The 13,853-nt window shown below is 43.1% G+C and overlaps 1 protein-coding gene across 4 annotated transcripts in view; it reads left to right on the top strand.

The window, feature by feature from the left end:
• The window catches only part of PLA2G4F (phospholipase A2 group IVF), a 569,872-nt gene that overhangs the window by 490,919 nt on the left and 65,100 nt on the right, over positions 1-13,853 (top strand). For 3 of the 4 annotated variants that reach the window (XM_044271895.1, XM_044271893.1, XM_044271891.1), the window contains 2 exons: positions 5,018-5,171; positions 6,172-6,816. The exons of the other annotated variant lie outside the window; for it this stretch is intronic. In XM_044271895.1, coding sequence (XP_044127830.1) covers positions 5,018-5,171; positions 6,172-6,391 — 374 coding nt within the window. In that variant the 3' untranslated portion in view covers positions 6,392-6,816. Of the gene's footprint in view, positions 1-5,017; positions 5,172-6,171; positions 6,817-13,853 lie in introns of those variants that run through there. 4 annotated transcript variants of the gene reach the window in all.

Here is a 13,853-nt window from a genome sequence, read left to right as displayed (position 1 = left end):
CACTATGTGTTCGTTGTTTTTATCATGTATTCATTGATGTTATCTGTAGTTTCACAGTATACTTGATTGCTGCGATGGAGTGGTCCTTTTGGAGGCTTTTTTTGTGTCATGATGCAGAATAGAATATGCCCTATGGAACAACGGATACTAACTGTCTACCAACATCAGAATATTTATTCCAAAACATTGTTGTATCCTGTATTCTATTTTCTGTATGGGTTGATCCGTGCGCCCAGATTAGTCGGTGACTTAAGCTTTAATGTATGGGTAGTATTTGTTTTGGCTCTGAGGCTACTCTGCTCAGGGCTTCATTGCACAGCGCACTTTATATGAGTTCATAATTTTTATGAACATCACATATCACTTATATGGATTATCAATATGTATAATTATTTATTATTACTAATTTGGCACATGTATGTACATGAAATTTGTTTCCACCATATGAATTCACATTATAGGAATATGTGTGTGTTTTTTTTTGCCTTTCCTTTGATGCGTCAGCATCCATATCCCTATTTCTTAGTTGAGAGGGGCATTTATTTATTATTATATTTATTTTTTTGTGTATTCACTATAGTAAATATTATGATTATCATTATATTAGATGTTCACTGCTGCTTGATTATATACATATATATATATATATATATATATATATAATTTTTTTTTGTATTCATCATTTTTTTGGTCTAGAGTCATGTTCTCACTTGATGGCATAGGTTTCTATTACCATTTTTGACTTATGGATCCATGGATCCATTTTTATAAAGTTATAATATTATACTGTACAGTGTTTTTTTTGTGCAATATAAAAGGGGCATATTTATGGGGCTGTGTATATATCGCTAATGGTGAAAGCTAGAGGGGGCTTTATACTATGCTGCTCTATCTGTATATATTACCCTGATATGCTGTATGATTGAGCTGACTATTGGCTGGCATTGTAGTGACGCTCCTATACCTGGCTGTCTCAGGGCCGGCCGAGGTGCGCCCACGTGTCATGTGATCGGACCCGGGGCGGGGAGGTGTGGCTGCGTGATGTCAGATGTGGCTCCCTCCCTCCTCCTGGTCTGGTCATGTGACACAGTGGGCGTGCCTCACCTTACTCTGTAAGCTGGGTGGCGCGTCTTTATGATGTCATCCCTGCAACACTGGGCGGATGCGCTAATCAGCTGCCAGCTGTGGACCACACCATTTAAGGACGAACTCTGTTTGTTACTTTACCTCCTGACGAAGCCTCTCCAGGTGAAACGTACGTCGAGGTGCAGCTTTTGGTCACACGCTCTGGGTCCAGTATATCATGGGTAATACATGTTTTGTTGTTTTGCTCAGTTAGTTGTTACATTTCTTTTTATATCTCTATTACCACCTCCACCTGGCACACTTGCCTCTGTCTGTATTTCACAGTTCAATGGCTATGTGCATATCTTATGCGGCCATCCCAGGTCTTTGGGTGGGCTAGTCTGCCTTGTGCTATTTGTGCATTTTTTCATTTATCTTTCTGTGCATGCAACATACATACCAGTACATGTTACTTTGAGTGAACCTACAGTTCTCACAATTTTCATGCTCATGTATACCTAGGGCTGTGACCTCCTTTTCCCTGCCAGCTGGGTGTTTGGGGGAGAGGTTGCATCAGACCTCCTTACAAGAGATCTCCCCCCTCCTGCACACTTGTGCCTTTTGTTTCATATATTGTTTGTTATTTGATCATGTCTTAATAAATTACATATATTTTATATGTGTGTCTCCCACTTTGCTTTGGGGTTATTGGTTTTGTTTTTGGGTTTGCTGTAGGCTGATACCTGTAGGCTGTTCGGGCATGCTGAGAGTAGAGATGTCCCGAACTATTCGCCGGCGAACATAGCTTGTTCGCGTTCGCCACGGCGGGCGAACATATGCGATGTTCAGTCCGCCCCCTATACATCATCATTGAGCAAACTTTGACCCTGTACCTCACAGTCAGCAGACACATTCCAGCCAATCAGCAGACCCTCTCTCCCAGACCCTCCCACCTCCTATCAAAAAGCAAGGACAGCATCCATCTTAGATTCATTCTAAAGCTGCAGTTTCACAAATTTGACTAAGTTGTAATTGCAATGCGATTTAATACAGGTTATATTAATCGCATTGCGAATTCAACTTAGAGCTGGGTTCCTAGTGGTTGCAGTGGCGTTTCTATGGCTGCTGTCACCCGGTGCGGTAGAAATTGGTGTCACCCCTGCCCCCCCTCCCCCCGAAGCCATAATAAAGAGATAAAGCAAAATAAGTCACTAAGTCAGCTCCAATCAGATATCTGCATAGACCCAGAGTCTTGGTCTATGTGCAGATAATCTGATTGGAGCTGACTTCTTATTTTCTCTTTTGCACATAAACGTTTAAACTATATTCCTTAGTAAAAATGACCAGCCCACACCATGTGGGTCTATATTTATGAGGACCCCCCTGAGCAAAGATTAGTAAATGTGGCCGGGTGGCCCCAGCCCACAGTTCAACTCAACCCCTTATGTCTCCTGGCCTGGGTCCGTCTCTATAATAATCCACCAGTAACTTATGAATGGGGTTAGGTTATTAACTTATTATTATTGGGTTATTATTAAAATAATTTGGTAAGACGCTCTACCTACCTCCTCCTCCCGGCACCAGAGACTCCTGCAGGGCAGCTGCCGCGGCGCCCCGCCACTCACCAGGCTGCAGTGAGTCACACCCCCGTCCCCCTTTACCACGTGACGGCGCGACGTGCTTGCAAAGTTTAGAAGTTGAACTTGTGACTTGAGTGAGAACTCCTGCGCCGGCACCCACCGCACCCCCCTCACAACGCCACTGAATGGTTGTATTGCTATAATATAACAAAGATTGAGAATATAGTGTTATATTCGTCAATTCTAGTAATACAACCATTGTGAACTCAGATCTACGTTGAATTTGCAATGCGATTAATACAGGTTATGATTATCGCATTGCAAAATTAAGTTACCACACTCTGTGTCAACTACATAATTTTCCATGGGAGTTTTGCCATGGATCCCCCTCCGGCATGCCACAGTCCAGGTGTTACTCCCCTTGAAAAAACTTTTCCATCACTATTGTGGCCAGAAAGAGTCTCTGTGGGTTTTAAAATTCACCTGCCTATTGAAGTCTATGGCGGTTCACCCGGTTTGCGAACATTTGCGGAAACCGCAAAAATTTTAGGTTCGCGACATCTCTAGCTGGGAGTTGTAGTTTTGCAACAGCTGGAGGGCCACAGTTTGAGGATGCCTGCCCTAACCCAATCAATTAAATTAAATTAATTTCTGGTGTTTAGAAGAGTATATACACTACTCACAAAAAGTTAGGGATATTTGGCTTTCAAGTGAAATTTATGGAAAACTTAAAAAGTTCACACTACAGTGATATCATATCAGCAAAGTAGGGCATTTAGATAAAGCATGCAATGGTGATTTCCTCATCTCAAACAATTTATTGAAACAAAAGCCAACAACAGTGTTGGATATACCACCACAAAAACTTATGTGGCTTTGAGCATCAATTACAGCTTGACAGCGACATCTCATGCTGTTCACAAGTTGACTTATTGTTTGTTGAGGCATGGCATCCCACGCTTATTGAAGGGCGGCCCTCAGGTCATTTAGGTTCTGGGATACAGAGTTGTGAGTCTCTACACAGCGACTTAGCTGATCCCATAGGTTTTCAATGGGTTTCAGGTCTGGAGCAAGTGCAGGCCACTCCATTTGAGGTATCCCAGCCGTTCCCTAGTGATTTGACCTTGATGAGCTGACGCATTGTCATCCATGAAGATGAAATTAGTCCTGTGTTGTTCATGCAGAAGCACAATGATGTTATCCAACTAGCATGGGCTTATCACTGTACCATTCACAAAGTGTAGGGCAGTTCTGTATTGACTAGACACACCTGCCCACACTGTAACAATAGTGGCTTTTTCATAGCGCTCTCCTTGACGTCTCCAACATTATCAGTGGCCATCATTTCTGCTCACTGTTAATTGGCTTTTATCAGTGAACAACACTGAGGCCCACCGGTCCCTGCAAGTCGATGCCTGTGGTCAGGTACCCTTGCAGGTCATCTAGCATGCAACTCACGATGATGTAAATGGGTTCGAATGGTCTGACATGAGGGTACCTCTCAACTCCCTTAAATGTGCCTGCAATTGTGTGGCATTCATCATCCGGTCCGCGGGGCATTGTTCACAATGAAGCAGTCATCAGTGTGGGATGTGGCAAAAGGACGTCCACTTCTATGCCTTTCTGACTCTTAGGCCTCTTTCACACGGGCGAGTTTTCCGTGCGGGTGCGATCCGTGCGGCGAACGTATGGCACCCGCACTGAATCCTGACCCATTCATTTCTATGGGGCTGTGCACATGAGCGATGTTTTGAACGCATCACTTGTGCGTTCAGTTGAAATCGCAGCATGCTCTATATTGTCCGATTTTTGACGTGACGCAGGCCCCATAGAAGTGAATGGGGTGCGTGAAAATCGGATGGCATCCGGATACCATGCGTTGCGTTCAGTTTTTTTTTACGGAAGTCACTTAGCAACACTCCTGGGCTATATAATACAGGAAGTAGGCGTTTTTTTTTCTCTGCGTCTGTCTGCATGTGGTTTGTGGCAGCACATGAGGGATCAGTTTTCTGCAGCTTTTTCAAGCCCTCGCGGAGCGAATAGTTGTCAGCATGCCCAAAAATCCACGTGCCATGGATGTGGAAAAGCTGATTGTCCTGGTGCAGGATAGGCCCTGCCTCTGGGATCTACGCTGTTCCGAATACCAGTACAGATATAAAAAGGACGCTGCCTGGGAGGAGGTTACCCAGGATCTTTTTGCAGCCATATGGCAAACGACCAAAGGCCAAAGTCGCAGGAATTTAAGTAAGTTAAAACAATGTATACATGTTTGATCTATGTTGTCCTCCCTAGTCTATATGCCTTGTTATACGTTAGTTTACCTATCACTTTAGAAATTGATCCCTGTTCCTTTCTTGCCTTTCTATTACCAGTTGAAGAGGTCAAGAATCGTTGGCAGAGCTGCCGTGACCAATTCCGGAAGGAAATGAGAAAGCAGGGGCGGAGCGGGGCTGGTCTCCACAAGAAAAGGCCGTACCTCTTCCGGGAGCAGCTAATGTTCCTCCGCGCTGTCATGGATCTGCGTCCGTAAGTCCATTCTACACAATAAGCTATACGCACTGTATGGCAAATTGTTACATACTGTGAATGTTTTGAATGGATCAATGTGAAATGTCATATTTTGCAATAGCAAACATTCACATTGCTCCTTTCTTAACCCAAAGTAGGATATTAAAATGATAAGTTGAGTAAAGATTGATGGTACGTAAATAATGTAGCAGGATTAACCCACATGCTCTATGGTACATAGATGTCTAATAAATGTTTTTTTTTTAAATTTGGTTTACTCGTTTGGGTTAAAGTTAACACGATAGTATACACGAGTATAGACCTTATATTTCTGAGTGTGTGGGTTATCCCTGCTACATCTATACTACCACAATTACCACATATGTCTATTTTTGGTTGGCAGGGGAGTTGCTAGTGTGTGAAAACATCTGGGGCACAAGGCCACTGTACAACGCCCCCGTGAATCCAAGTTACACCCATGAAGCTATGTCGCCATCCCCGGGGGGAAGAGGGGGGCTTCACAGTAGTTATTAACCCCTTTCAGCAGTCCCCCCTTCAGTGAATGGGGGAGTGCTGAAAGTGGTTTAATAACTACTGCGAAGGGACTAGCCATCTGGGCAACCCCCAGATCACCCCCCATCCCCCCTTGTACTAGTTCCGCTACTTATCTGTTGTGCTGGCATGAGTTCAGTCACTTCTGTGCCATCGGTGCTCAATCGCAGCAAATAAGTATCGGAACTAGTACAAGGGGGGTGATCAGGGGGTTGCCCAGTTCCAATCAATGGAAAAATTCACTTGAATATTTCCTTAACATTCTATCAGCAATCCAGCATAACATTCAGGGCACTGGACCAAACATATGGGGCACAAGCCCCGAATGTTTTGCCATAATGAAACCTCGGTTTGTTGGACCTGTTAGTACTATGTGACAAATGTAGATTGTGTAGCTCATGACAGGAATATATTAATAATAGAATTTTTCGATTCCTCATGTTTATATATTTTACTCATTTTGTAGAACTGAGGACAACCTAGAGGATGAAGGAGAAAAATCGGCACCACAATTGTCGAGTGCTTGCGAGGAGGAGACGACAGCTGGGCAGCAGGAGACTCTTCCAGGACCAACACCAGCACCTTCCGAGCCTCCCGCAGCATCAGGAGCTGATTCCCCCCCTCCCCCCTGGCTCTACCCATCAGGTCCAGACGACAGGCAAATCCTCCTGCCGAGTCCAATGTGAATGTCCAAGTTTTAGATTATTTATCTCGGGCTCGGCAGGAGGATCATCACGATATGTTTGCCCGTAATCTGGCCCATTATATGCGGCATCTACCTCCAGAACGATTATTACGGACAAGAACTTCCGTAGAAATCGTTCTGGAGCTAACGAATTCCCTTCCTGATCCCTTGGTCATGCATGACGCCCTTGAAAATTTACGCCGCTATGGGCAACTAATTGTCCCCAAACACCCCACTGTTTCCCAGCCATTACCCGACCAACCACAAATGCCCCCCCCAAGGGATCATTATGGGCCACCAATGGCACCATATGTTCCACAGATTCTGGGTGAACCCAGCTATGGGCCTCCGGGACCCTCGCCCAGTTGAGCTGGGCCACCACAATGCCTTGGCCCCCCTTCCCAGGCAAAATTTTCAAGGCCTCCTTCCCAGGGCCAATATTCCGCCCCCCCTTCACAGGGCCAATATTCCGCCCCCCCTTCCCAGGGCCAATATTCCGCCCCCCCTTCACAGGGCCAATATTCCGCCCCCCCTTCACAGGGCCAATATTCCGGCCCCCCTTCACAGGGCCAATATTCCGGCCCCCCATCCCAGGGCCAATATTCCGGCCCCCCATCCCAGGGCCAATATTCCGGCCCCCCATCCCAGAGCCAATATTCCGGCCCCCCATCCCAGAGCCAATATTCCGGCCCCCCATCCCAGGGCCAATATTCCGGCCCCCCATCCCAGGGCCAATATTCAAGAGCTCCTTATGAGGGACAAGGTCAAAATCAGCCTGGACCCTCACAATATTCGGCCCCTCCTTATCAGGGATCTTCTTCGCCGTCAAGGCAATATGTTAATTTGTAGTCATTTGGCCATAAAAATGTATTTATTTTCATATCCCAGAGATTTTCTTTTCTTTTATTGTGTGCAATAAAACACATTTTTGTTTTCAAGCTTCGAATGTGTCTGATTTTATTTTATTGTGCATACACATACCACAATATATAGATAGTACATTTGTACTAGACATTAGTAACCACATAGGACACATATGAAATGTTAATTTTGCACACAAACACTGACGTTCAATAGTTTTTATTTTTAGGGGTTCTTACATCAAAATGGAGGTCATAATAAATTTAAATTAGTTTGTTTTATTACACATACATACAAAACATGTTAGACCAACAAATCTATACTCCTCCAACACCATATAATCAATATTAAGACATTTGTTTAACTCTGTATTATACCGAAAAACATTTTTACAATTTTGAGTAATTTAGCCACATTTTGTAGGTAATAGAGAAATGAGGCATTAGTACATATTTCACATACCATGTAGATTAGACTATTTATTTGCAAAATATGTAAGCTCGCAACCCACGTCAAGGGTCCTCATAATCTTGCGAGTCCCTAACTAACAAAAATCCAAACTTAACTAAACTCAAACCATCCTGGTTATGAAAATAGTGGCAAACACAAAAGTCCATGCATTGAGGACTACTGTTGAAAAGGAAAAGAACCAATAGGGGACATAAAATAATCCGAAAAAAAATCCCACACTCGGACGATCTGGATATGCTGGACTCAAAGTAGTAAAGTGTCTCTGGGTGATGGTGTACTGTACACTTGGGCGTCTTCATCAGGTGTGGCCTCATAGGTGCGTATGTAGTTATGCAGCACTACACATGCCTTGATGACCACATTGACATTTTGTGGTGCCAGCTGTATTGACGACTGGAAAACCCGCCATTTATTTGAAAAAATGCTGAATGTGCAGTCCACAAACCTTCTGGCTCTACTTAACCGATAATTAAAATTGCGCTTCTTGGCATCCAAACCGCGTCGAGGATAAGGACGCATCAGGTGGCTAGAAAGGGCAAATCCCTTGTCCCCTACGACCACATAAGGCGCAGGTGGGCCAGTAGAGCCAGGAAGGTTTGCTGGCTGTGGTACGTCCAGTTGGTTGGACTGAAGCCAGCGACCCATTCTGGAAGCCCTGAAGATGCGAGCATCTGCAGAACTTCCATAGGACCCAATATCTACAATTATAAACCTGTAGTTTGTGTCAGCCAAGGCCAACAAAACTACAGAGAAAAACTGCTTATAATTATAGTATTGGGACCCTGAGTTCGGTGGCTTCTTAACCCGTATGTGTTTCCCGTCAAGGGCACCAAGACAATTAGGAAATTGAGCCCTTTCCTGGAAGCCATGGGCTATATCAAGCCACTGCTGCCTGGTTGGTTGTGGCAGCACTGAAGCCTTCAGTGTCAACCAAATGGCGGCACGTGTAGCCCGTACCACGCCAGCAATTGTGGAAGTGCCCATTCGAAAAACAAAATGCAAAGATGAAAAAGAATTACCAGTCGCCAGATATCTGAAAAATAAAAATAAAAATAAAAAAAATAGAATTAGATACTTTCATAGCATATGTTTTTAAATCTAGCACATTATTTGACATTATTTAATGGAAAAGTAGCTGATAAATATATGAAACAAGCAGATAGTGGTATATTTTGACAAAAATATGATTTATATTCTGATATAAAACTAAATAAGGAATAGCATTGAAACCTTCAAAAAGTTCAAGACAATTAACATATACACACAGGTGAAGTGTCCTCATCATTACAGGCTGCATTTGAATAATTAACCCCTGCGGAACTGGATTCTGGTGTGACTAATCTAACCCAGTGTTTCCCAACCAGTGTGCCTCCAGCTGTTGCAAAACTACACCTCCCAGCATGCTCGCGCAGCCAAAGGCTGTCCGGTCATGCTGGGAGTTGTAGTTTTGCAAAAGCTGGAGGCACACTGGTTGGGAAACACTGATCTAACCACACACAGTTTATCACTAAAAATAAGGGAATTTAAATACAGGTCTACTTCATTTACGCACTCAGGCATATAATAGTAAAAAAATAAAATACATAGGCCATTGACCTAACAACTATGTATTGGAAAACAGGGTGGCATTAAAGTATTTAGTCTGAAAATATATATAGTCTTACCTTAAAGTAATAATAAGCAGTTTTTCAGGTGACACACTCCGCCGCATATTGGTGTCCTGAAAAGTTAAGGAAGGCCTCAACTCCTCCAACAGACGATCAAAAGTAGACACCGACATGCGGCAATAATTGAAGAACTTTGGAGGGGGCGCACGGAGCTCAGCGTACAAGCCAACAAAGATACCTTTGCTGGCACGCTGCGAAAGTATGGGATGCACCCACATGCGCTTCCTCCGCGGCTCCTCCTCAATAATTTCTGGCTGCTCTCCAAAACAGCGGGAGACCAGCCAGTGCAAAAACACATGGTCAGTGGATGACAGGGTGAAAGTGGACATCCTGCAAAGGATAATCCACTAACAAACACACACACCAATCAACACACAAACCACTCCACCAAAAAATGGAGCTGTCCAACAAAACAATGCATGCTGGGGGTATTTATATGGTGTTTGCAGTTACAGGTGAATGTAGTGGATTGATCAGGTTTTTTTAACGCGCGTTGAAAAAAATGCATGCCATCCGGATGTCACATGCACGGGAAAAACGTCGGAACGCGAGCCAAACGTATAATGAACTGACAGCACTCGCCTGAAAAATCGCAAGCTTTTAACTGAACACATCCGGCTAAAAAACATGACGCCCGTGTGAAAGAGGCCTTATAGTCTCTCTTTATCTCTGTTGCAACCTGCTGATGATACTCTGTGACACTAAGCTCAGTAGCCACTTCGATCTGAGAACATCCTGCTTGAAGCCTCGAAACGTCGAGGTACTGTTAATCATTTGTTAGGTGTCGTCTTGGTCTCATGATGTAAAAATGTGAACAGCATGATGAGGAGTACTGTTTAAATACCAATTCTAATTGAGACAGGAAATGTATTGGGTGATTCATTGATCAAACACCTGTTGTGATTTTTGCTGCTAAGCTAAGCTGCGAGTTGTGCAAGAAGTACTGAAACATTGAACAGTTGAACATTTGCATTCAAAAGTTTAGAGAAGGTCACATTAAGTTCACCTGTAAAGGTTAGAGAGCATTTTAGGTTAATCCTGAAATTTCACCCACAAGCGAAATATCCCTAACTTTTTGTGAGTAGTGTATGTATATGCTAGTATTTTATTATGTGTAGCCTGATGAAAGTGGTGGTCCACCACAGAAACGTGTAGCTTTGTTTTTCTTTTATATAATTTTTATTGTTTTAATAAAATTATTTTATACAGAGTTCCCAGTATAGTGCAATTCTTTCTAATCCTCAGCTTGCTGAGTGTTTTCTACAGTACTCTATTGGTACACGTAATTAAAGAAGAAAAGCATAGATTTTACAGTTGCCATTGAGTTCAATTGTAACTGTATACATTGCTATGCATTGTGCCTTTCCTAGTGGTGGATGCAGTCAGTCAGATTTATTATGTAGTATATGAAGAGAAAGGGTTACATAGTTAATATGGATGAAAAGACATATGTCCATCAAGTTCAACCAAGGGATAGGTGAAGATGCAAATCTCAGAAAGAAGTGAGACTCAGATTTCTATACATCTGAATAAGAATTAATGTCATTTACTTTTAAGAATTTATCTAAACCCTTTTTAAAACTGTCCACTGTTCCTGCTGTGACCACATCTTGAGGAAGTCTATTCCACAGATTCACAGTTCTTACAGTAAAAAAGTGTTGACGCTTCTGGAGAATGAACTTTTTCTTCTCCAGTCGGAGGCAGTGCCCCCTTGTCTTTTGAGGGCATTTGACATGGTACAGGTTTTCACAGCATCTTTTGTATGGCCCATTTATATAGGTTAATCATGTCCCCCCTTAGAAGTATCTTCTCAAGACTAAATACAATTATTTTAATCTTTCTTCATAACCAAGATCCTCCATGCCCCTTATCAGTTTAGTCGCTCTCGTCTGTTCAGATGCAGAGCTTCCTTTCTATGGACTGGTGCCTAGAACTGAATTGCATATTCCAGATGAGGCCGCACCAGCGCTTTGTAAAGTGGCAATATTACATCTCTGCCCCGCGAGTCCATGCCTCGTTTAATGCATGACAATTCTGGTAGACTTAGAAGCAGCTGATTGACATTGTATGCTGTTATTTAATCTACCATCTACAAGGACACCCAAATCATTCTCCATAAGGGACTCTCCCAATGGTACATCCCCTAGGACAGTGATGGCACACCTATGGCACGGGTGCCAGTGGCGGCACTCAGAGCCCTCTCTGTGGGCACACGCACCCTGGAAAAAGTCTATGGTGTACCAATATGCCTTAGACTTTTCCTGCAATTAATTCAGCGCAGGACGCACTATGAACAGCACATAGTTCACTGAATGTAGGCAGGCTATTATAGCTAAATAATAAAGTACATGGAAGATAGACTATACTGGACTGTAGTATTCAGGGTAAATTGCTGTGTTGGCACTTTGTGATAAATAATTGGGTTTGGGGTTGCAGTTTGGGCACTCAGTCTCTAAAAGGTTCTCCATTACTGCCCTAGGACATATGATGCATGGAGATTATTACTACTGAGATGCATAACTTTACATTTATCCACATTGAACCTATTTTGCCAAGTTGATGCCCAATCACTGAGTGTTCAAATCAGCTTGTATTTTATGGACATCTTGACTGCACAGTACTACACAGCTTAGTGTCATCTGCAAAAATAGAAATGGTGCTATTAATCCCGTCCTCAATATCATTAATAAATTAATTAAATAATAGAGGATCCAGCACTTAACCTTGGGGTACACCACTTATAACCCGGGACTATTCTGAATAGGAATCATTGACCACAACTCTCTGGACACGGTCCTTCAACCAGTTTTCAATCCAATTACAAACTATACTTTACAAGCCTGTAGACCTTACTTTACCTATGAAAAATTTATGAGGGACAGTATCAAAAGCCTTAGCAAAATCCAAAAACACTACATCCACAGCCGCCTCTGTCCAGTTTTCTGCTTACCTCCTCATAAAACCAAATCAGGTTAGTCTGAGAACTTTTGTCCTTGGTAAACCCATGCTGGTTATCACTTATGATATTATTTACAGTCACATACTCCTGTATATAGTCCCTTAAAGGGATTCTGTCACCTCCCCAAACCCAAAATCGGATTTTAAAGCAGTCATACAGCACAGCTTACCTTGAATCGGCTGTGCTCTTCTATCTAACGACTTTTATGATTATGCAAATAAGCCCTGAAGGTGCCCAGAGGGGCGTTTTGTTCCCCTTAGTTTGCCCAGTAACGCCCCTCTTACAGTGCCCAAAACGCCTTCCTTCAGGATGCCTAACCGCCCACAGCCTCTCATCCTGAGGGCAGGAGCTTCATCGTCGTCACTGGGCATGCGCCGAGCCCAGTGACGACAATTAAGCTCCTGCCCTCAGTCTCCTGCAGATCGCACTGGCGCAGCCCTCGTTCGGCCGTTAGGGAGGGGGAGGAGAGGGATGAGAGGCTGTGGGCGGTTAGGCATTCTGAAGGAAGGCGTTTTGGGCACTGTAAGAGGGGTGTTACTGGGCACACTAAGGGGAACAAAACGCCCCACTGGGCACACTAAGGGGAACAAAACACCCCTCTGGGCACCTTCAGGGCTAATTTGCATAATCATAAGTCGTTTTTCTCCTAAACTACTGGACGGATTACAAGATAGAAGAGCACAGCCGATTCAAGGTAAGCTGTGCTGCATGACTGCTTTAAAATCCGATTTTGGGTTAGGGGAGGTGACAGAATCCCTTTAAGAGTCCTTCAAACATTTTTCCCACCACAGAGGTTAAACTAACTGGTCTATAATTACCTGTGAGGACCTAGATAATTTTTTCAATATGGGCACCACATTTGCCTTGCACCAATCACTTGGCCCCATACAGTACCTAGAGAATCTTTAAAAATTATAAACAGGGGCACATCAATTATTGAACTGAGCTCTTTAAGAACTCTTGGGTGTAATCAATCTGGACAAAGAGCTTTGTTCACATTTATCTTATTTAACTTAGCTTGGACCATATCTACAGTTAGCCAATTGAGTATATTACTGAATGTACTAACAGCCCCAGCACCACAGATATCCGCTCCTTTCTCTTCTTTTGTATATACAGAGCTAAAAAAAACATTTAGTAACTTTGCCTTTTCCTCATCTTCAGTGACTAACCCACCTTTAGGAGACATACCTGGTCAGACCTTGGTTTTTTTGCATTTATATATGTAAATAATTTTTGGGGATTTGTTTTACCCTCTTTTGCCACCTGCTGTTCGTTTGGTATTTTTGCAAATTTTATCTCCTTTTTTACAGATTTTGTTAAGCCCTTTGTAAACTTTAAAGGTTGCCCCTCAGATTTGTATTTTGAAATACTATTTTTTGTCATTTATTGCCCCTTTTTACAGTAGCTGTAAGCCATGGGGGGGTTTAAATTTCAGCTGTTTATACTTGTTACCTAAAGGAATACATTTTTTTGTGCAATTACTCAATGTGGATTTAAAACTC

The sequence above is a fragment of the Bufo gargarizans genome, chromosome 11 (assembly GCF_014858855.1).
Source record: "Bufo gargarizans isolate SCDJY-AF-19 chromosome 11, ASM1485885v1, whole genome shotgun sequence".
Lineage (NCBI taxonomy): Eukaryota > Metazoa > Chordata > Amphibia > Anura > Bufonidae > Bufo > Bufo gargarizans.
The sequence above is the reverse complement of the archived record's forward strand: the minus strand, read 5'-3'. Positions and strand labels throughout refer to the sequence as shown.